This window comes from Papio anubis, chromosome 1, assembly GCF_008728515.1.
Source record: "Papio anubis isolate 15944 chromosome 1, Panubis1.0, whole genome shotgun sequence".
Taxonomy (NCBI): Eukaryota; Metazoa; Chordata; class Mammalia; order Primates; family Cercopithecidae; genus Papio; species Papio anubis.
Genome location: NC_044976.1, coordinates 157,493,024 through 157,517,143, shown reverse-complemented (window position 1 = coordinate 157,517,143; position 24,120 = coordinate 157,493,024). Strand labels below are relative to the sequence as shown.

Below are 24,120 nucleotides of genomic sequence, written 5' to 3'. Positions count from 1 at the left end.
GGTAAGTCTAGGCATTCTGAGGACATCTCCAGAAATTTTTATAGAAATTTGATATCGCTGACACATTCCAGCAGCATCCAATTTGGTCTTCTTTGGTTGTTTTTAAATTTTTCAGGGTGTCAGTGATCCATTTAAATTTTTTTTAAAGTACCAATCTGCAATGGATTGGAGAACTAACCGCCTGTTCCTTCATTACATCTAGTATTAGAAGCACTGACCTTAATGACACCAGAGGCCTCTTGAAACCAGCTAACCATCCAATGAGGACAGAAGGGGAACAGCCTCATCAGAGCGCTTTTGCAAAAATGAGCCACAGATCACACGTCGGTGAGTTATGCAACGTTTCTTTTATTGCCTCGGGTTGGAAGGTTCAGTGCCCCCTCCCTTCGCCCTGCGTCCTCCCCGCCCCACATGCTGTGATTCCTCTGGGGTCTGAAGTTCACTGCCCAGCACCTGCGCCCTCAGCCCCGCCCAGCGCCTCTGCCTTGGCTCCCGGGGGTACCGCCTCCCGCTTGCCGAAGCGCAGGCCGAAGGAGTTCCAGTTGTAGTTCGGTAGGTCCTTCTCCCGCTGCACCAGCACCGCGCCCTGGGGTGCGGGGATCTGGCGGCTGCTGGGGGCGGACAGGCCGCGCCGCTGGGGGCTCCCGGAGCTCTCAGGGGGCGAGGACAGCGAGGCCCCCCGACGGCTCAGCCTGGCAGTAGCAGCCGGCTTCCTCTCGGTGCACGGCAGGCTCTGCTCCCAGGGGGCCAAGAGGTCCAGGGATTCCAGCTGCTGGCCTAGGACAGAGAGCACAGAAAGATGAGGCCAGGGTCCGGGAAAGAAGGCTTTGCAACACCTCCTCACATCCCATCCTATCCTTCTTTTCCTTCCTTGACCTTTTGACCTTTTGGGAGGCTAAATGCCATGCGGAACCAGCACGATCATCTTAGCTGGGATGATTAGGCCCTAGGTGCCTCCCTCTTCCAACACAGTTTGATTTAGAATGTTTGCCAGAATTATCTTAAATAACTTTCATATTACATTACTTCCTTTTAGGAAACAAACAGGGTAGGGCATTGAAATAAAGAAAACCAAAGTATTTGCTGAACACCCAGCTCTGGGCCCCTTCCTGGCTGTGAACAGCCTGGGCAGTGGGGCCATGTTAATTCATCTCTGTATCTCTCATAGTGCTTGAAACAGTGGCTTGCTCATAGTAGGGTCTCAATAAATGCTTGTTAAATACGTAAAAGCTAAAAATGTGTAGTAACAGAAATCAAGAAAGTGGAACTAAGTCATTGTGGTCCCACACACCTGTGTTCCAACAATGGTCTTTGATAAGAATTGTGACCCTCCCCCCCACCTCCACAATAAGCTACATAAAGACTCAATGAGAGACAAAAATTATCTAGGTCACCTTAACTGGCTCTCTTCCTCCATCCTGGGTATAACTTCTCTCCTTCATTCTGAGGATTAACAAGGCTAATTTGGAAGGCACTTCACATGCAAGGCTCATTAAGTTCACTGTACTTTTTGGCTGTAAAATAGGGCAACTAGCTCTGAGTAGACAATAACCCCAGCCCACTGCAGCAAGAGATTAGTGGAAACGAGGTCTGGTGTGTGAATGGGTGTGAATGGATGTGCTAGGGCGGGAGTTGGCTTTGAGCCCCGCTCCTCCATGCCCTGGCACACTCTGGAAAAGAGGAGTGTGGACCTGGTCCAGAGTTAATGGCTGTCGCCTGTGAGGTCCCTCCGCCCTTGCTCAGGGCCTGGCTGAGATAGGAGGAGGATGGCTTCCTCCCCAGTTGCACCCACTAGACCAGCAGTAAATCACTGTTCAGGCTGCTGTTGGTGACCTCACCTAAAGCCTTTTGCCAAAAAGAGCCAACAACTCTATGTCCCTGGGCAGTGTGGGGTTATTGTCTGGGGAAGCCTCCTTCAACCAGAAAAATGCCTGATCCCAAGACAGGAGACACACTTGGCAAACAACACCCAGGGCCGTGTCTTCTGTGCTCTGGGAGGTCTTATGGGCATATACGATGACATCAAATGTATAGAGGGCATGCCCCAAGTTTTATAGCTGGAGGAACTGAGGTCTAGAGAAGCTAAGTCATGGGTTCTCGTTTGCCCAGAAAGCTGACACCAGGAAGTGTGCCAAGCCACAGCTCCTGACTTGGGGACTAGTATTATTCTAGCTTGTGCCACTCACCAGACACACTCCTGGGGAGCTCTGACACCTGCTGGGTTTCCACGGTGTTTGAGTGACTCTGGGGAAGTCTACCTCTGTGGGTCTCAAATTTTCCAGCTCATCAGTTCCCCAATGAACTGGAAACAGTTCATTGTCCCCAAAAGTTAATAGGTATCAAATATCTGTCCTTTCGTTTAGTTTTTTTTGTTTGTTTGTTTTTTTTTTTTTTTTTCAAATTCTTCACAAAGAATCTGAGGTCACTGATAAAGGAAGGTTGCATATGAAGTTCCTTCTCAACGTCGGCACAGAGAGGTTGCTGACGTAGAGCAGAGAACACAGTGTGAGGAAACCATGAAGGAGCTCAGGGGTTAACAAGCCCTGGAACCTAGGTGGGCGGACTGAGGCCATCACAGAGGCAAGTTATCCCTCACTTGCAGGGTTAACGGGAGCCCTCAATGAGTTGCACATGTGCCAGGCTTAGATTTCCACCAAATGCAATGTTAAACTCACACCAGTCGACTAGCTGGAAAATACGGGAAAGCTCATTTTGCAACAACCCACTTGCTCCCTCCCACTTCTTTCCCCAGAGGATACATACCTGTGGGTCTAGAATTCTCCACAGAGGCCACCTTTTCTAATGGCTCCCCAAAGTGGGTGGCACAGAGGAAAAGCAGTAGCTGCCAAGAAACCAGTGAGTTCATCTTGGTGAGAAGAGGCAGGTCCTAGAAATGTCTTGAGGCTGAGACAGAGAGAGGGAACAAAGACTAGGTCAGGCACGGGATCTGGGCTGGGTGCTGAGGGTAGAGCCCAGTGCAAAAGGGACAGTCCTCCAAGAGAGGGGAAAGTTCTTGCCTTGGGAGGCTCCTGGTAGAGGGATGAGTCTAAACAAATATATCAGTGAAATGGGATTGAGATTCTTTGCACAGTGGAGTTAAAGCTGAATTCATGCTAGGTGAGGGTCATCAGGGAGGGCTTCCTGGAGGAGATGAGGCCAGTAAAGTAAGGAAAAAAGGAAAGACCCAGTTTGGTGGAAGGGGCAGGACTGCTCAGGTCAGAGAATGGCCAGGATTCTGAATCTCAGGGTTGCTTGAGAGGAATGTTGGAGAAAGGTGGGGTGAGATGCCGTGTATAGGAGTGACTGGGGAGGGGTGAAGTAGGGCAAGGACTTCAGGGCACTGAGTGGGGGACTTTGAGGTTCCAACATTCTCTCTGGAGCCTGGCAGCAGGCACTTCTTCCTTCCATGGTGGGTTCTGCACAAATCCACAACTTTCTGTGTTCCACTCTCCCCATCCATATGCCTGAATCTGACCTCGTTCTCTCCTGCTGTAAGAGAAACTTAATTCTTTTTCTTTTCTAAAGAAAAAGAAAGAAAGAGGCAATCATCTTGCTCTCTCTCATAGCCCTTCACAGCTTTAAAGATGGTCATTAAATTGTCTTATTGCCCTATCATTCAGGGAAAAGAAAAACCTTTCCTTGATTTATCAGGTCAATTATCTCCAAAGTCTATTCTTCGTGAACTCTGAGAGGCTATGAATTGAATTGGCCTCATTGTTTTGGCTGCTGAGATGGGAGCCATGTGCCCTGATCCTCACACCATTTCCCATCACCCTGCCTTGCTCTGCCCCACTGACCCCCCACACGTCCTGCCCCACCTCTTCCAGCTCCCAAGTCTAATTTCTTTTTGAAAAAGTCACCAGACACTTTGAGACTGTCCAACAAACATGATTAAAGACAAAACGCTGGGGAGGCAGGAGCACTGCCAGCTGAGCAAAAAGATTGTCCTGGCCCCACTCACAGCCTGGAGCCACTCTCCCAGGGGAAGGGGGCCTGGGGGATGAGAACCATTTGTGCCCATCAGCTTCTAATGGTGGCTCAGGCCCATGCATCTCTCTGCTCTTGCACCCCCACCTCCACCCCCCATTCCTCACCATGCAGGACTCAGGCATGGAGTAAAGAGTAAGAACCCTGAAATGGAATCAGGAGTACTTGAATCTTGCCCCAGCTCTGCTTTCATTCCCTGTGAAATGTGAGCAAGTCACCCCCATCTCCAGACCTCATTGGTCCATCTATAAAATAAGAACCCTGGATCAGATTGGCCACCAGCCGCCTGCTCAGAAGTTTACTTATCCTTGCAGATTTTGATTCTGTGACAAGTTGAAACCCAGACCACAGCTTTCTGCATTTGCCTTAAGGCCCAGAGCTGGGGCATGGAGTAGAGGTAGGATTAATTAATTGGAGAGAATAGTGTAAAAGCATTTCAGACCGTGGATGCACAGGGTCTGGGTTGATTTGAAAATCACTCCTTGAGCACTGACTAGGTGCTGGTGCTGTGCTAGGTGCTAGGGGTGCACAGGTGTGCTAAGACGGAGTTGCTGCCCCCAGGATCTCAAGTCTAGTATGAGAAATTGACTCATCAGCAGACCGTTTCAAAATAACACTGTAAATGACACACTGGATGCATGTGAATCCACAAGGGGATATGGGAGTCCAGGGGAACCTGACCTAGGGGGTCCAGGCAGATTTTTGGCAGGGGGTGGCACCTGAGCTGTTTCTGAGCATGAATCGCTGAAAGGTTTATAGAAAGTGTTCCAGGCACGGTGCTAAGGTGCTGGAGCAGGGGCAGGGGCTGGGTGGAAAGGGAACTTCAGGCCCTCTAGCTAGACAACAGGGTGGAGCTTTGCATGGAGAGAAAGCAAGTGACAAGGTTGGGGAAGGGGCCCTGCGGGGGCTTCATCCTGGAGGGATCTGAGCCAGACAGGAATGTGTGTAGATGTACATTTCAGATGGAGCATTCTGGTTCTCTGTGCAGAAGCAGGGTGGTGGGCGAGGAAGGAGGGCAGTGGGCTTGAGTGGTTGGAGGGTGGTGCTCTTTCTTCCTGCTCCCCTTTCCCCTCCGAGTGCCTCCTTCCCATTGTGGATGCACTTACCATGTGCGCCATGGGAGAACTCTGCCTGACCCTGGCACACATACACATACACACACACACACACACCACACACATACAGCACACACACCACACACCACACACATACACCACACACACCACACATGCACACACACCACACACACATACATGCATATACCCATACACACAAATCATACACACACACCCCACACACACCACACACATATACACGCATACACCCATACTCACATCATACACACACACCACACACACCACACACGTGCACACATATCACACACATTTACATGCATACACCCATATACACACATCATAGACACACATACACCACACACACCACACACATATACACACCTATACCCAAACACACACACACCACACACACCACACACTCACACACACCACACACATATACACATACACCTATACACACACATACACATACACACATACACACATACATCCATACACACACATTATACACACTACACACGTGCATGCACACCACACAATATACACACATACACCCATATACACACATACACACACTACACACACACACCACACACATATACACACATACACCCATACACACACATCATACACACACACATACACCACGCACATCCACACATATACCCATACACACACATCATACACACACATACACCACACACACCACACATGCGTGCACACATATCACACACATATACATGCATACACCCATATACACACATCATACACACACACACACACACACATATACACACAGATTCACTCAACTCTTCGTTCACTGCCCAGCCCATCAGGGCACTTGATATATGTGGTAGAAATGAATTATCTGGAAAGGGGCCATGAGTGGCCAACCTGCTGTAGACAATTTTCGTGGTTCCCTCCACCCTGGGGGGCTTGTATCCAGTGAGTAACAGAGAAATTCCAGGCATGGTTGGAAAGCTTTTGGAATGAGGTGGCCCCTAGTTCTTAGTGGGTAGGTAGGTAGGTGCCCTTGGTGAGGCTTGTGTTTGCCATCCGTAATTTAGGGGAGCTGCTCAGAGGAGCCCCATTGCTCTCGGGAGACCTGAGGGTTTCCCCAGGTCCATCCGAGTGTCTGTGGTCTCTAATTCCAGCCACAGCAAGAGAGAGCCCTCGGGATCCCCAGAGTGCTAGCTTCACAAATAAAGTGCAACTCATTGTATTCACCCAGGCATCCCAGGATAATCTGGCCAGGCCGGTAAACAGGAAAGATCAGTGTCTCCCTCCCCTGCCTTTGCCTGCCCGGAAGCATCTGTCCGTCTTAGAACGGATTCCCTGCTCCCCTCTGGAGCATCCCCAGGTCAGGGCAGACCCCCTTCCCGAGGGTGGACGCCGCAGTGTGCCTACCTTACCTCAGTCCTGGCCTGGGCGGGAGTCTGGCAGAGCCTCTGAGGTGATGAGACCACCTGGCTGGGTGAACATCCAGAGGGTGGGTAGCTGGGCTCCCAGGCTCACTCTCCCCAGCTCCCTGATCACATTCCTTTTATAAAGCCCAGGGTGACGTCTCTAAGTACAGGCCCACTCTGCCGCCCCTCCCTCCTCCTCAGACCCTCCTGGAGAGCACAGCACCTTGGCAGGCCTCTGCCTCTGGGCTCTGTGACTGGAGGCAGCCTCTCCTCCCACCCCACCCCCGAGCCCTCCGAGGCGGGACTTTCTCCTTCTCACAGGCTCTTTCCATCCTCCACACCCTCTTCCCACCCAGAGGACCCATCCTGCCCCCAAACAACATGGAAATGGGCTATTTGAGGAGGGCAGGGAGAGGTGTCAGTGTGAAATGTCTTGTTTCCTCTCTGACAAGAGCCACCGACACACCTAGTCTGAATTAGACGTAGAAAAGGACAGGAAGAGGGGAGGAGAAGGGCACGGGCTGACCCAGGGACTCCTCAAAGCCGGGTCAGCGTGGGTCTCCAGGTGGCTCCTAGACTGGGCCCTGTGACTGGCGCAGGGTGGAGGTGGCAGAGATTCTCTCCTTTTTTCTTCCTTCCTGCTTCCCTTCTTTCCTTGGTTACTAAGCACTTCCTCGGCACAGGGTTTTGAGGTGAATACGCTATGGCATGGTCAGAGACCTTAGGTAAGCAGCCAGCTATGAGCAAGGAGGATGAAATGGGAGCTCTAGAAGGTGGATGCACCTGGGAAGTGCCAGGGCTGCAGAGAGGCGACTTCCAGGTGGCAGTACATCCAGCCAGCCTGCTTGGGGGCCCCACTTCCTTGTCTCATGGCACTCACCACCATACCATTTTGTGACTGCTCAGGTACAGCACTTTGAGGACAGGGACAGGCTCCCTTCCCCCTGTACCCTCGGCACCCACTCCATTGCTGGGCACATACAGAGAGGGCCCTCAATAGATATTTGCTAACTGTATGCATCGCAAGTGACTTTTGTCTCTTTCTTGAGCCTGCAGGAACTCTCTATACCCTTGGACAAGGGGCTTTCCAGGGCAGGGACTGTTTCTGCTCTCAGGCTGGGAGTCTCTGAAGGCAGGGGCTATGTCTCTACCCTCAGACAGAACGCTCTCCCAGCACAAGCTGGACCTGGTGGTCCCCGAATGCTGGAGAAGCATGCTGGCAGTCTGCAGGTTAGCACTCCTCACTTGTCTGGTGCTTACTGTTAACAGGGCTTGCAAACATATTATTATCACACCCATTAGGGCTGTTAAACACCAGGACAGAAATGATAGCCTATGAGGACAGCACTGACCCTCATAGACCAAAACTTCGCTATGGGGATGAAGTACGTTGGCCTGCCCTGAAGCAGGAGGTGGACTTAATGGGCTGAAGACGCTAACTTTTTTTTGAGATGGAGTCTGGCTCTGTTGCCCAGGCTGGAACGCAGTGGTGCGATCTCAGCTCACTTCAACCTCCACCTCCCCAGTTCAAGCAATCCTCCTGCCTCAGCCTTTTGAGTAGCTGGAACTACAGGCACCTGCCACCACGCCCGGCTAATTTTTGTATTTTTAGTAGAGATGCGGTTTCACCATGTTGGCCAGGCTGGTCTCGAAGTCCTGACCTCAGGTGATCTGCCCACCTCAGCCTCCCAAAGGTCTGGGATTATAGGTGTGAGCCACCGTGCCCGGCCAAAGACGCCAACTTTGAGCCCTAGACACACGCACAGCTTGGGAATTTAATCTTCACTTTTCCTCCTGTAAATATATAGTGAGGGTGTGATGCCAGCCCCAGCCCAATCTCCTTGGGGCTCTGCGTCTCTGCTTCCTGGCAGCCTCTTGAGTCGACTTGGGGATTTGACGTCAGTTGCTCAGCTCCATCCTTCCTTCTGGACTTGGGGAGGTCCAGATATGACCGGGAGTGAGTCAGTGCGGGGGACTGAGGGGGTGGTTCCCATTCTCTCTCCAGCCCCCTCAACCAATGATCCAAGTTCAAGGAGCTCATCTCTGTTGTTCAGACCATCGAGCTAGTGCCTTGAAGTCTCCGGAACAGCTGTGGGAGCCAAGAATCATTACTCCAGACAAAGGGTAGAGAGCAGATGCAATATCTAGTTATTACAGAGCTGGCCTTGAGAGCCAGGAGCTGTGCCAGGCACAGATATGAGAGGGGCTGCAGGGGCTGTGTCCAGCTGGCGGTTGTAGTGGGGTGCTGGCTGTAGGGTCTCCCTGGGCTCCTCAGAGAGCTCACATTCTGCCAGGTGCTTCAGAGAAAGGGATGAGGAGGGGCAGGGGCTGGTTACCACTGGCTGTGTCTATCCCCAAGAGAGGACAAACTCTGTCACCTACAGGATAGCTTTTCCTGCTGTCATCGGCTGTCATACATTCTCTCCATGCCTGGGGCCCGCACTTAGCCAGATCCCCAGAAATCTCAGGCATGTCCCCACTGAGTCACCTAGAGTCTCTGCATCTTCATTTCTTTGGCTGTAAACAGGAAGCTATTCATAGCTACCTTCGTCTACAGCCACACTCAGCTACAACTGCATCTGGATCCCCTCCCCTCTTGGGCTCTTGTCAAATGGAGAAGGTGTAGGGGGAAGAGGAGCCTAAAGCACCAAACCTGGGCTAGGGAGTCTGAGGGGAGACAGGGGAGGGGCCATTGCCCCTGGGACAGCAGTTTTACCAGCTCCCCTCCGTGTGCTCCCCCTCACTCCCCAGGGCATGCCGGCATCATCTGCTTACCGCACCCAGGAAGGGGATGTTGCAAACATTGCCCAGGAAGCCGAAGGCAACAGGGAAAAAGCCCCTAGGAGCAGAGGGGAGAAGGGAGGAGTCAGTGATGGCCCAGGAAGGGAGGATAGAGGGCCGGAGGCTGAGGTCCACCAAAAGGTTCAAGCTGTGGCTTCCGTGCACCAGGGGCAGGCTTGGTTCTGCACTCCTGTGTTCCAAGAGGCAGTCGAGTGACATGATTAAGAATGAAGGCCCTAGGGTCACACTCAGTGGGTTCACATCTTGGCTCTACCACTTACTGGCACCATATATACTTGGGCAAATTCCTTAACTTCTCTGAATCTCAGTTTCCAACCATAAAATGTGGCTAACAATAACAGTGTCTACATCGTAAGGCCATGTACAAAGAAAAGGTCAGGAAGTGCTTATTTTTATTGTTACTGTCATGATTATTACTACTCTTCTGGCCGAAAGTTTTCTTACCTTCCTGAGATCCACCTGACCCGGGTGTCCTGGGCCCTCGGCATGGGCGGCTGTTGGAAGCCATGCTCACCGTTATACTCACTGGTGCCCTGGCTCCCCCAGGCATACAGCCACCCCTGCCTTTGGCAATCCTGCTCTCATCAAAGATACCCTGCCAAGGCCTGACTGTGGACACATGCGTGACCCCTCACAGGACTTGGAGGTGCTGAGGCTGGCATGAGAAGGGATCCCAGTGTGTGGCAGATGGGAAGGGAGATTTGAAATATGGATTCTGGCTGAGCCACTTCCTTACCGTGGGCCTCAATTTCCCAAGGTTTCACTGCACTCTGAGGTCCCTGATAGCTGTAATTTGTTTGCCTCTTCTGTGTTACTGCACAGTGTCTTTGTCAAGGCTGACTTTCAGTTTCAACTATCAGATCTGCTGCTGTCCCACTCCACTTTCTAAGCCCTCCATAAAAGCTAACTGTTGTCAGAATTTATTTATGGATCTTCCTACTAAACTGTAAATTCTGTAGGAACTTTCTCCTCATTCAGTGCCACATCCTCACACCTGGCCCGTATTTGGCATGCAGGAGGTGCTTATTATATATTTGACAATTTGAATAAGTGACTGTTTGAAAATGACATACATATATATATACACACACACACACATACACATATATATATATATATATTTTTTTTTTTTTGAGACAGAATCTCGCTCTGCCACCCAGGCTGGAGGCAATGGTGCGATCTTCTCTCACTGCAACCTCTGCCCCCTGTGTTTAAGCGATTCTTGTGTCTCAGCCTCCTGAGTAGCTGGGATTACAGGCGCTTGCCACCAAGCCCAGCTAATTTTTTTTGTATTTTTAGTAGAAACAGGGTTTCACCATGTTGATTAGTCTGGTCTCGAATTCCTGACCTCAAGTGATCCGCCTGCCTCGGCCTCCCAAAGTGCTGGGATCACAGGCGTGAGCCACTGCGCCCAGGCATAAAATGACATATTTGAATGTGGAATAAATAGATGGCAGGTATGCATGAGAAAATTTAAAGCCACACTTCCTGAAGTCTCTGAGGCCTAGGCCATTCAGGCTAATCGGGGGGTTTCAGGGCTACATTCAGCAAACGGGGGCTCCTATGAGAACCCAGGGATTCCTGAGCCCCACTCCTTTCCATGATTGCAGAAGCCATCATTCTTCCAGTCTCCACTGTCCCCATCCCACCCCGATTCTCTCCACACTACCCTGTAGACATATGAAGCCTTCCTTCCCAACCCCACTTTCTCTGAGACCCCTTCCTTCCTTTTCCTTCAGTACCCTCCAGTCTTCTCTTAGACTCTACCCATCCCTCAAGGCTTCTCTCAAGTCCTGCTTCCTCTATGACACTACCCTGGGCTCCCCTCTGAGTGCCTACAGGCCTGACAGTGGCCACACATCATGACTGAGTTCCACCCTGCCTTTTCCCAAGCCCGGGGCTGACACAGGTCAGGCCAGGGGATGACACAGGGGTCAGGAGCCAGAGCCCCCTGGGTCAAGGGCGACCTTTTTCACATACTAGTTTCAGACCTCGGGGCGGGGGCAACTTCTCTGAGCGTTGGTTTCCTTATCTGTGAAGTAGAGGATAATCCTAGAGTGGGTTGTTGTGATAAAATAAGATGATGATCATGAGCGTGCCTGGAACATGTTAGCTCACTGCCCTTCCTCTCCGGCTAGATTTGAGGGCAGGCCTCGTGTCTGCTCCCTGCTCACAGGCACAGTGCTGGAAACACAGTCAACACTCTATCAATATTTGTTGATGGATGGGCTAATCCCTCCAAAGTACCCTTCAGCCTACTTTAGGGGGCCTTTCCGAAGTGTCTATGGTTCTCATCTCTTGCAGGATAAAGTCCCAGCTTCTGCACTGCCTGCTGGGGTGATCTCAGCCACTCAGATGCTTTGGTGGGTCTGTCCAGGGTTAGAGGGATTTGCACTCACTTGAACAGGCTGAAGAATCCGTAGGTTTCCAGGAACATACCCAGGAGGGGCCAGCGTAGGAGCACGACAACCACACCCCCCAGGAAGAAGCTGGTTCCCTTGAGTTTGTGCCGTTGGAAGAAGAACTGAAAGGTCTTCCTCAAGCCGATGATGAAGGAGAGGCCCGTCAGGAACAGCAGCTGGAGGGAAGGGAGGAGAGCATGAAGCAAACCCACCAGCCCCCTGAGGAGTTGGGGGCACACGCCTGGAGCCAGGTGGCGGGCAGGGGCAGGACGTGCTAACTCTTTAAGACCATCTGAGCAAGGGCCGTCCAGCAATGTGGCAGAATCCCAGAGCCTTGATAAGTCTTGCTGGCTGGGAACAGGACTGCACAGAGGCAGGGGGATGGATGAGAAACTTTTGACGGTTTCTAGTTGCCCACCCAATTCCCTGGAGCCCAAGCACTTTTTCATATGGGACTTGGTTTCTCACCATACCATCTAGGGAAGATGGAATCAGGTGGGATTTTTATTCCAGAGAAGTGAAGATTGAGGCCTAAGTAGGTTAGGCAGCCATACTGAAAGTCACACAGAACCTTCAGAGGCTCCACTGCCTACAGAATAACCCTCCAGGCCCTCCCCTGGATACCCTATCACTGTCTTCAGCTTGGCTCCTAATGATCCTTTAAGAGTGCCCAGGGTGTTGTCAAATTGAACTCTCTGGTTTTCTTCCAGCATATCCCATGCTTCCCCGCTCCTCCCCCACACCTTCTCTCCTGCTGTTCCAACCCCCCTGGAAGTGCTTTATTCACCTCCACATCCATTTCCTTTCCAAATTCCTCTCCACCCTTCTCCAATTCAGTGTGCCCTCTTTCCACTAAGCCCCTTGTTTCATATTAAATGTGTTTACCGTGGTCCCTGCCTTCCTCCCAGCCATGTATGTCATGTTATATCTCTAGCCCTAGAGTGGGATTCAGATGGCAGGGACAGTGTCTGAGTCCCCTCAGAACCCCCAGGGTCTCCCGCAGAGCTCGGTGTGAGAATCCAGGTCCTCAGATTCTTGGTGCCGCAGGCTCTGCGTCCATTTCCTGTGCCCTCCTCCGCCCAGGCTTGATGATGTCTGACCCCTGGATAAGCATGGTCTGAATAAACTTGGGATTTATTTAAGGGATTTATTTAAAGACTTAAATAAACTTTAAGTCTTTATTGCCAGGACTATCCTGGCAATAGAGACTTCAGAAAGGTTGGGGCAGGGGAGTGGGGACACAGGGCTGGGGGACTCACGTTTCCAAAGGCCAGGAGCACGGAATCAAAGTACAGGAGTGTTCCAAAGAGGATGAAGAAGATGCCGAAACCGGTGATCCCCACACCAATCTCTGCAATGGGCAAGGAGGTGGTGAAGCAAAGGGCTTTGGGGAGCAGGTGGGGACCCTGAAACTTCCCCCATTGCCACAGGACAGGTGCCCTCTGTGGGGGTGACTCCACTTCCATCCAAGAATCTCAGCTTTCGTGCTCTCAGGGGATGGTGGGATGGGAAGGGGAAGGTAGGATGGTATGAAGCTTTGTCTAGCACCTGGGAACTGTGCTGTCACTTCTGTACACAGTGGCATTCTGTCCTCACCGCAGCCCTGTGTGGAGGCTGGTGCTGCCATCACCACTTTATACTCTCAGCCTCCTCTCGTCCTCAAAAGCCACATTATCCACATCAGTATCAGGGCTGAACATAACATCTGCCTCCTCTGCTCCTGCCTTGTGCAACTGAGAACCACTGGAGCCCAGTCCACACTGCGCAGAAGGGAGCCACTGAAAACTCAGGACCACCAGCGCCAAAGAGCCTCAGAACCACCCAGCTCTCCTGGTCCTTTCTCAAGAGGCTGGCCCGCCTGAGCAACTCTCCACACCATCTCCTTTCTCCTCAGAATTGCCCTGTCTCCACTCTCAGGTGGTGACGTTTCCCACTGGATTGGGAAAACAGAAGTCATAAGTTAGGAATGCATTCCTCTTCCCAGCTGGGGCCTACACCCAAGACCCAAGCCTGCGCCTGCTCCCATTGTCCTCCCTCCCTCCTGCAGCAGGCACCTTGTGGGCCCTGCCACACACTCTTTGGCCAACTCTCATTTCAACCCAGTGGCTACGGGCAGTTCTGCCGAGGTTGGACCCACACTGACAATGAGCCTCCATTCCCAAGGTTTGATAGTGAGCCTCCATTCCCAAGGTTTGACAGTGAGCCTCCATTCCCAAGGTTTGTAAGCCTCTCAGGGCGTTTTTTGAAGCTGAGTTCACTCAGAGCCAGCAAACATAGCCCAGAAGTTCAGGACATGAAGGCCCCCTTGTTTGGTCAAGGGCTATATTTTTGACATTTTTATAAACATATTTCAGATCGCTCCCCTCAAGACAAGTTATACAATAACCGGATATATAGTTCCTTTTTTCCTTAACCCTCTCCATCACTCAGAATTGTTCATTTTACTTATCTTTGCCACTATGATAGTCAATAAATGGAAACTCATTCTGTTGCTTCGTTTTTAAATTGTTACCTTTTAAAGTTTTAAATTGTGGCAAAATGCACATAAAATGAAACTTACTATCTAACCATTTTAAAATATACAGTTCAGTGGTATTAAGCACATCTCCTGAATTCTCCATCTTGCAAAGTTGAAACTCTATACCCATTAAACAGTAGCTCCCCATTCCCCTCCCACCAGCCTCCAACAACCACCATTTTACTTTCTCTCTCTATGAATTTTTGACTACTCTGGGAACCTCCAATAAGTGGAATCATACAATATTTGTCTTTTTGTGACTGTCTTACTTCACTTATCGTAACGTTCTTAAGGTTCCTTCATGTTGTAGCATGTGTCTGAATTTTCTTCCTTTTTAAGACAGAATGAATAGTCCATTGCTATCTGTATCCTGCATTTTGTTGATCCATTCATCTGTTGATGGACATCTGGGTGGCTTCCATCCATCTCTTAGCTATTGTAAATAGTGTTACCATAAATATGAGTATAAGAAAATATCTCTTCAACTCCCTGCTTCCAATCCTTTCGGGTATATACCCCACAAAGTGGAATTATGGAATTATACTGGATCACATGGTAATTCTATTTTTAATTTTTTGAGGAATTGCCATTTTGTTTTCCATTGTGACTGCACCATTTAACATTCCCAGCAACAGTACACAAGAGTTCTAATTTCTCCACATCTTGCCAATACTTTTTCTGTTTTGTTTTATTTTGTTTTGACAGCAGCCATGCTAATGGGTATAAGGTAGTATCACATTGTGGTTTTGACTTACATTTCCCTAATGATTAATGATTAATGATCTTTTCATGTGCTTGTTAGCTGCATGTATATCTTCTTTGGAGAACTGTCTAGTTAATTTTTAAACAGGTTGTTCCTTTTGTTGTTGAGTTGTAGGAGTTCTTTATATATTTTGGATATTAACTATCAGGTATATGATTTGCAAATATTCTCTCCCACTCTGTGGGTCACTTTTTGACTCTGTTGACTGTGTCCTTTGACGCACTGAAATTTTTAATTTTGATGTATGTAGTCTGATTGATGTCTTCTTTTTCTTTTGTTGTCTGTGTTTTTCAAGTCATATCTTAGAAATCATTATCAAATCCAGTGTTGTAATGTTTTCCCCTATGTTTTCTTCTAAGAGTTTTATAGTTTTAGCTCTTATTTTTAGGCCTTTGATCTGTTTTGAGTTACTTTATGCAGCTAGTATAAGGTAAGGGTCCACCTGCATCTTTTGCATGTGGATATCCAGTTTTCCCAGCACTATCTGTTGGAAAGACTGTTCTTTCCCCATTTCACAGTCTTAATACCCTCATCAAAAATTTTGCTGGACTTGTTAGAATTGGTTCTCATAACCTCTATGAAACTGGTATTATTAATATGCTTTTGCAAATAATTGTTAAAAGTGGGGGGAAATTATTCTGGTGTTTAGAGGCAGAACTGTAAAAACAAAAACAAAATTATCGAGACTAAATTTACTGGCTGAGTTATATTTACACCTGAAAGAAAATGAAACAACACAATCATCTTCTGGGTAGTTAATCTATCATCTGTTGCTAGGCAGATTTTAAGAGGATTAGGATCAATTCCAATACAGAAAGAAGGCCAAAGAGCTTCTTTAAAAGAATCATCAAAAATACAGCGATGAAACCAGGTGCTCAGTGGCTCACACCTGTAATCCCAGCACTTTGGGAGACTGAGGTGGATGGATCACTTGAGGTCAGGAGCTCAAGGCCAGCCTGGCCAACATGGTGAAACCCTGTCTCAACTAAAAATACAAAAATTAGCTGGGCATGGTGGCACCCATTTCTAGTCCCAGCAACTTGGGAGGCTGAGGCAGGAGAACTGCTTGACCCTGGGAGGTGGAGGTTGCAGTGAGCCGAGATTACACCACTGCACTCCAGACTGGGCAACAAGAGCAAAACTCCATCTCAAAACAAACAAACAAACAAACAAAAAAGCAAAACAATGATGAGATCTAACATTCCAATTATAGACTGAAACCTTGCTCAACTCATAGTCTGGTATCATGCCAGTCTTACTGCATCTCACTTTTGGCAGAAGCTGGATTTTGTTGGGACCCAGTGTAACATAATTTCTCTCAACATATCACCCAGCTGCCCAGAATCTATTTTCTACTGAAAGCTGATTCCTTGTGTTCCTGACAAGCCTTCGTGATTGATTTGGGCTTGTTTCCTACTTCTACCTCCTCTGGCTGGCCTGAATTAAATCTCTTAGAAGCTGGGACAGCTCAGCAGAGTATCACCCCATGGGTCACGATGAAGGTTGTGTTTTGTCAACATTTCCTTCCTCAGAGACAACACATTGAGAATCTAGAGTTACATCTATCTGAATTACCATGATAATTTCTTGTAGGTCAGAATATTGTGGAGGAAGACCACAGTCATCTTTCTTTAACCCAAATGATAAAAGTGTTTTAGGTTTTTATGCTTGTTATAAAATATCTGTTGTTGGCTTATGCCTGCCATAAAAATATCTGTCATTGGTTTCAGCTCTGACTCTACACCCTTTCCTCCCCCTCAGTAAGTGTATTTGTGTGGAAACACGATGTGCACATTTTATGGGGTTTTCATTTTGTTTTGCAAAACTATCTATATGTTCATCCTGCACACACTTAAGAACAGCCTCATACTCATTTTGCAGAAACAGCATAAGTTTCTCACATTCACACGTGATGTCCATTCTATTTATTCCTTCTTCTTCTGCAGCAGCGATTTGCTGGCTGGCATAGTCATCACTCCTCCACCTGTTCCACACTCTTCTTTAAGGGCAGGTGCAATTCCAGGACTTTCCTGTGATAGGGGAAGCCTTCTTTATGGGCCACACTTAGTGCTCTCAGCGCTCCGTGGGACACAAAACTCCACAGAAAAGGGTCAGAAACTGTGTTTCTCACACACAAGCTTCAGACCTGCCTTTGCCTCTTGCTTCTGGAGTAGCTTAGCGATTTCAGTCAAGTTACCCAGTCAGAGGTTGCTCCTAAAGTTCTTTTCAGGCAGCAACCATGGCAGAAAGAGCAGAGGAGTGGGGATGTCATACAGATGTCCCCAGGAGTGACGGGCGTGCCTGCCGGGCACAGTCCCCGAGATCCAGACAGATTGAGCAGCGCGCCCTCTGCTGGAGGCGGCCAGGGCTGTCACGCCTACACCCAGCCGAAAAAAGCTGGGAGGCCAAGGTAACTTCAGGGAGGCCTGGCTCTCCAGGAGCCACCCGGGAGAAGTGGAGACCTCCCCAGACCTCAGAGATCAGCTTTAGGTCTCCCTGGCAAGGCACACTGATGGCTGCACTGGTGCCCTTGTTTAGCCCCTCGCTCTGCAACTCCCAAGCTGCTGCCAAGAAGAGCCCACAGCCACCTGATCCAGACAAGCCAGGCTTCCCCGACTCCCCATTTCGTAGCTAGCTTGAAGAAAAGCCAGATTCAATGTCTTTCTTGCTCCAGAAAGCAGCTACAGCTCCAAGGAAACAATAGCTCATGGAGCAGGCGGATGAGTCCTTCTGGCCTCAGGCTGCGCAGCGAATCTCAGAACATCATTGGCTTTTCCCCCCCTTTTCCTTTTCCTTTTTTTAAAGCAATCACAAATGTGCAGGAAAGTTGCAAGTACAGTACAAAGAATATTTTTCTTGAACCATTTGAAAGTAATTGCCACCTCATACCTCATCACCCCTGAATGCTTTGGTGCGATTTTTAAAACCTCTCCTGGACACTAAGGACATGAATAGACAATTCTCAAAAGAAGATATACAAACAGCCAACAAACATATGAAAAAATGCCCAACATCACTAATGATCAAGGAAGTGCAAATCAAAACCACAATGCGATACCACCTTACTCCTGCAAGAATGGCCATAATCAAAAAATTAAAAAGTAATAAATGTTGGCGTGGATGTGGTGAACAGGGAACACTTCTACACTGCTGGTGGGAATGTAAACTAGAATAACCACCATGGAAAACAGTGTGGAGATTCCTTAAAGAACTAAAAGTAGAACTACCATTTCATCCAGCAATCCCACTACTAGGTATCTACCCAGAGGAAAATAAATCATTATACGAAAAAGATACTTGCACATGCCTGTTTATAGCAGCACAGTTCAGAATTGCAAAAATATGAAACCATATATATACACATATATATACACACACGTATGTGTGTGTGCATCTATCTATCTATCTATCTATCTATCTATCTATCTATCTAATCTATCTATCTATCTAATGAACTACTACTCAGCCACAAAAAGGAATGAAATAATGGCATTCGCAGCAACCTGGATGGAATTGGAAATCATTATTCTAAGTGGAGTGACTCAGGAATGGAAAAGCAAACATCATATGTTTTCACTCATAAGTGGGAGCTAAGCTATGAGGATGCAAAGGCATAAGAATGATACAATAGACTTTAGGGACTCATGGGAAAGGGTAGGAGGGGGCTGAGGGATAAAAGACTACACATTGGGTACAGTGTACACCGCTTGGGTGATGGGTGCACCAAAATCTCAGAAATCACCACGAAATAACTTATTCATGTAACCAACCACCTGTTCCCCCAAAAACCTATTGAAATAAACAAACAAAAAGTTCTCCTAGACAGCCAACATACAGCCATCAAAATTGGGAAATTAGTATTAATATGTGACTATCCTCTAACCCTCGGACTCCATTCAAGTTTCATCATTCACCCAGTAGTATCATTTATAGCAAAAGATTCCAGTTCATCATTCTGTGTGGCATTTAATGATCATGTCTCTTTAAACTCTTCTGTCTGGAACAGCTCCTTGGTCTTTCCTTGGCATGAACTTGATACTTCTGAAGATTCAGGCCACTTATTCTGTAGCCATCCCTCCATTTGGGTTTGTCAGATGTTTCCTCACAACTAGACTCAGGTTATGCATCTTAGGCAGAAATAGCACAAGATGTGATGCTGTGTTTTTCTCACTGCATCCTGGTAGGTGGTGCACGATGTCAATTTGCCCCATCGCTGATAATGTTTCTTTACTCTTAGGGCAGTGTCTGCCAGGCCTTCACCACCCCATCCCTGACCCTGCAGGGGATGCCCATCACTCTGCTTTGCCTATGACACTTTGCACCAGGCCACCCCTAGTGTGAACACCCTTCTCACCCTGCTGGGGTTCTAACACCCTACTCTGAGCACCCCCTTCTCTGTGTTAAACCTAATGGCTTTAAGACTGAATTGTCCAGGAAGAGGAAGGAAGGAAATAAGGAGAGAAAGAGCCTCATTCGCTTTTCAAAATTAACAATAGTGATTGATCGTATAATGAACATACTGTGCCAGGCACAGTCTAGGCACATATATGCTTTAAGTATATTAACACATTCAATTTTCATAACTACCTGTGACATAGGTACTACTATTAGCACCATTTCACAAACAAAACTGAAACACAGAGGTTAAGTCACTTGCCCAGGAATACACAGCAGCTGGCAGAAGCAGGATTTGAACTCAGTCTCGAGCTCCAAAAAGTGACTTTTGGGTGGGCACGGTGGTTTACACCTATAATCCCAACACTTTGGGACGCCGAGGTGGGTGGATCACCTGAGGTCAGGAGTTCGGGACCAGCCTGGCCAACATGGTGAAACCCCGTCTCTACTAAAAATACAAAAAATTAGCCAGTGAGTTGGCGGGCACCTACAATCTCAGCTACTTGGGAGGCTGAGGCAGGAGAATCGCTTGATTAGATTCAGGAGGCAGAGGTTGCAGTGAGCCAAGATCATGCCATTGCACTCTAGCCTGGGCAACAAGAGCGAAACTCCAACTCAAAAAACAAAAACAAAACAAAACAAAAATTAAAAGTGCCTTTAACCAACCCAGTCCAGTCCACTTCCACAGGTAATGTTCTTGCCTTGGCCATTAATGACCTCCATGTTATCAGATCCAATGGGCAGGTGTGAGCCGTCATCTGTTAGAGCTGACCACTCCCGTGTTGAAACAGCCTTTCTCTTGGTTTGTGCACATCACGTTCTTGATTTTCTTCCTACTGCTCTAACTGCCCTTTCTCTGTCTCCTCTGCCAGCTCCTACTTCTCTCTCTTCCTCTTGGGATTTGAATTGCACAGGGCTTGTGCCCAAGCTCACTTCTCTTCCACATGTATCCCCGTGTGTTTATTTTTGTTTTTAATTTTGTCTTAAAGCTGGGATCTCGCTCTGTTGCCCAGGCTGGAGTGCAATGGCACGATCATAGCTCACTGCAGCCTTGAACTCCTGGGCTCAAGGGATCCTTGTACCTCAGCCTCCTGAGTAGCTGGGACTACAGGCACTGGCCACCATGCCCAGCTAATTTTTAAAAATTGGTTTACATTTTTTTGTTGTTGAGACAGGGGTTTTGCAGTGTGCCCAGGCTGGTCTTGAACTCCTGGCCTCAAGTGATCCTCCCACTTTAGCCTCCCAAAGTGCTGAGATTACAGGCATGAGCCACCACACCCAGCCTCTCAACGTCTTTAAACATCCCTTGTATGCTGATGGCATTGATGTCTCTCTTTCTAGTCCATGCCTCTCTTTGGGCTTTGAAACTCATATCTAGCTGCTTACTTGGCATATCTGCCTGGTTTTCTCTCAGCCATCTTGAACTGGGCTAATCTTGAATCCCAGACTGGGTTATTTATCTTCCTTCCTTCAACTTATGCCTCCCTTGGTTGTCCTCAAATGAGTAAACATGTCACCACCGCCCACTCCACCACTTAAGGCAAAAGCCCACCCTTCCCCCATGAAATTCGCAGCTAAGTTTTCTTTTCTTCTCCCAAGATACATGTTGAAAGCTGTCCATTTCTTTCCATTCTTACCACCTAATTCCCAGCCACGATCATCTCTTTCCTGGACTCCTGCAGCAGCCCCCATTTGGCCTCCTGCTTTATTCCTGCGCCCTCCCAGTTGTTCTCCACACAGCGCTCAAGGGTCTTGCAAAACATACAACCTGATCATGTTAGCATACTGCCTAGACTCCTGCGTGGCTGCCCACTAAGATGAGACTGCAGCAGAGCTCTCTCATCCACACCGCGGCTCACAGGTCTTGCCTGGTGGGGCCCAGGCCTGCCTGTCCACCTTATCTCCTGCCATTGTCACTCTTGCCTGCCATGCTCCAACCACACTGTTCTCCATGGCTTCCATGTGAGCTCTTTTGGCTCAGGGCCTTGGTACATGCAGTTTCCTGGTCTGCAACACCCTGCCTCTCACTTGTTACTTGACAATGCATCCTCATCGTTCAGGTCTCAACTGAAATGTCAGTTGCTCAGGGAAAGCCGGTCCACTCTGTTCCCTGACCTAAAATCTGGTTCCCTCATTTCTCTCTCTCACAGGACTTGCTTATCGTATTTGGCAAGAGTACATTTACTTGCAGGCTAATTGGTTTAACAAAGTGTCAGCGTGCCACTGGGCTGAGGACCCAACCCACCTCTCTCTATATTTTTATTCACGAGGTCCATGGTTCTCAACTGGGGTGAGGGGATTGTGGAGGGGGAGTGGGGGGCAGGATGGGGATTTGTCTCCCAGGGGACATTTTGCAATGTTTGAAGACATTTTTTATTGTCACAGCTTGGAGTGGGGGTGCTACTGGCATGTAGTGGGTAGAGGCCAGGGATGCTGCTAATATCCTATAATGTACAGGACAGGCTCCCACAACAAAGAATTATCCTGCCCCAAAATGTCAGTAGTGGGGAGGTGAGAAACTGTGCCTGCCCTTGGTGATCTCTCGGATGCTCGTGGTCCTAAAGACTATGAATATGCAGATTATTCCCACATTTCTGTCTCCAGCCCAGGCCTCTACCTGGAACTCCAGACTCACATACCCAACCACCTACCTGACATCTCACCTGGATGTCTAACAGCACAAACCAACTCAACACATCTAAAGCCCAATCCCTGCTTTCCCCCCACTCAACCCTTCCCATTGCACAGGCTAAAAAATACACAAGGCATTCTTGACTTCTCTTTCTCTCACACCCTACATCCAATCCATCAGCAAATCCTCAACACTTTCCTCAAGGCAGATCCAGCATGGAACACACCCCACTAATCCCCTGCTAACACCTTGGTCTCCACCTTCACACACTCAGGACTGGCTTCCCTGGCTGGGCACGGTGGCTCACGCCTGTAATCCCAGCACTTTGGGAGGCCGAGGCGGGTGGATCAGTTGAGAGGTCAGGAGTTTGAGACCAGCCTGGACAAAGTGGTGAAACTCCATCTCTACTAAAAATACAAAACTTAGCTGGGTGTGGTGGTGGGCGCCTGTAACCCCAGCTACTTGGGAGGCTGAGGCAGCAGAATCGTTTGAACCCAGGAGGTAGAGGTTGCAGTGAGCAGAGATCCTGCTACTGCACTCCAGCTCTGAGCGACAGAGTAAGACTCTGTCTCAAAAAACAAACAAACAAACAAACAAAAAAACAAAAAAAACAAAAAAACAACTGGCTTCCCTGCTGCTACCTTCATACTTTCACAGCCTATTCTCAACCCAGCACCCAGAGTGATCTTTTAAACATAGAAACAGAACGCATCACACCACAGCACAAAACCCTCCGATAGTTTCTTATGTAAATAAAACCAAGGTCATTACCATGGTCTATAAGTCTCCAGTGTCCTGACCCCTCAGTGACCTCCCTGACCTAAACTGTTAGGATTCTCCCTACACCTCACTTTGCTCCAGGTACACCCGCCTCCTTGTTGTTCTTCAAACACGCCAAGTATGCTAATGCCTCAGGGCCTTTGCACTGCCTGTCCCTGCTTCCTGAACATTTCCGCTCCAGGGAGCTGCATGGCTTTGCTTCCTCGCTCCCTACAGATCTCTGTACAAAGGGCACCTTCTCAGTGAAGCCTTCCCCGACCACTCTATATAAAATAGCGACCCCTCCTACCTCAAACTCCATAGCCTCCTCTTATTTTATTTTCGTCTGGAGAACTTAACATCTTCTGATATACTACATACTTCTTTCTGTTAATTACCTGTCTCCCCTCTCTAGAATGTAAGCAGGGAGTTGGTTTCATTTAATGTTGGACGCTCTGTGTCCAACACAGTGCTGGGCACACAGCAGAGACAAATCTGTTGAGTGAACAAAAGAATGTTGTCACCAGTTCTCACATGAAAAACCAAGGCTTAGAGGCTTTAAGTAACTCACCCAAATGAAGGCCACAGAGTCACGGTTCTTCCCATGGCCCCAGACCTGTTCCAAGACCTCCTCCCTACCTCTTCCCCCAAAAGAAGGGGAAGGATGTTTAGGAGTGAGGGTATGGTAGTTTGGGCAGGGGAGTGGAGTTCAGTTTTTTATAAGAAGCCCCCAGGGCCACAGCAGACCTTGATAGTGTGGGGAAAGATGTTTGAATGGGCAGAGGCCTCCTGAGTCCACCTTTGTGGCAACCCAGTTCTAAGAACCCGGGATGGGAAAGGGGTCAGTGTGACTGGGGAACCTACCAGGTCCCCTGGGCACCAAACTCTGGCTACCTGTGGGCCCTGAGCAACTCCCACCCTCTGGAGAGCAGGGAGCCACACCCCGCCCTGCCTGCTGCCCCGGGTGCCAGCACGGCAGCTCCCAGCCCGTGGCTCCAGAGGTCACGCTTGTAGGTTTCCCAGTGACAGTTGCCTGGCTGGGAGAGAGAGAACTGGCACGGAGTCTGGCCTGGGTAGCCCATTGCAGCCCCGCTCCCTCCACTCACTCTGCCATTCGGTGATGGAGATCATGCCGCACACAGCCTGGGGGGCCTTCAGGTTGGAAGCGGACAAGTGGAGCGTGGCCCGGAGGACTCAACTGGTACATGGTCACGGGAAGCTGACTCTCGGTTAAGTTGCGAAATGAGCCTATGGAAAATCATTAACTCCCCCTCCAACCCCCGCCCCACCCGCGCACACCATGCAGGTGCTTCTAGTCGCCTACTCCCTCCTCCACCTGCCGTGCTCGCCGGGGAAGGCATCGTCCTCCTGACCCTTTCC

At 48.9% G+C, this 24,120-nt stretch overlaps 2 protein-coding genes across 2 annotated transcripts; both read right to left on the bottom strand.

The window, feature by feature from the left end:
* Positions 1–328: 328 nt before the first annotated feature.
* KISS1 (KiSS-1 metastasis suppressor) lies at positions 329–6,692 on the bottom strand. The gene is given in 4 exon segments (XM_003893249.5): positions 329–500; positions 503–777; positions 2,764–2,904; positions 6,476–6,692. Coding segments are annotated over 3 exon segments (417 nt in total). The 5' UTR covers positions 2,867–2,904; positions 6,476–6,692; the 3' UTR covers positions 329–461.
* A 1,532-nt stretch (positions 6,693–8,224) lies between these two features.
* On the bottom strand, positions 8,225–24,055 carry GOLT1A (golgi transport 1A). The gene is made up of 5 exons (XM_003893247.2): positions 23,847–24,055; positions 12,933–13,024; positions 11,671–11,849; positions 9,245–9,308; positions 8,225–8,558 (listed from the first exon to the last, which is right to left on the bottom strand). Exons 1-5 carry the CDS (start codon positions 23,869–23,871, stop codon positions 8,520–8,522), a joined length of 399 nt encoding a protein of 132 aa, XP_003893296.1. The 5' UTR covers positions 23,872–24,055; the 3' UTR covers positions 8,225–8,519.
* Positions 24,056–24,120: the final 65 nt, after the last annotated feature.

Coding starts and splice junctions, on each gene's coding strand:
- GOLT1A (XM_003893247.2), bottom strand. CDS start 23,871: ATGATCTCCATCACCGAATGGCAGA. Junction 13,025..23,846: donor CTCCATCACCGAATGGCAGA/GTGAGTGGAGGG, acceptor TGCCCATTGCAG/AGATTGGTGTGGGGATCACC. Junction 11,850..12,932: donor TGCTCCTGGCCTTTGGAAAC/GTGAGTCCCCCA, acceptor CCTTCCCTCCAG/CTGCTGTTCCTGACGGGCCT.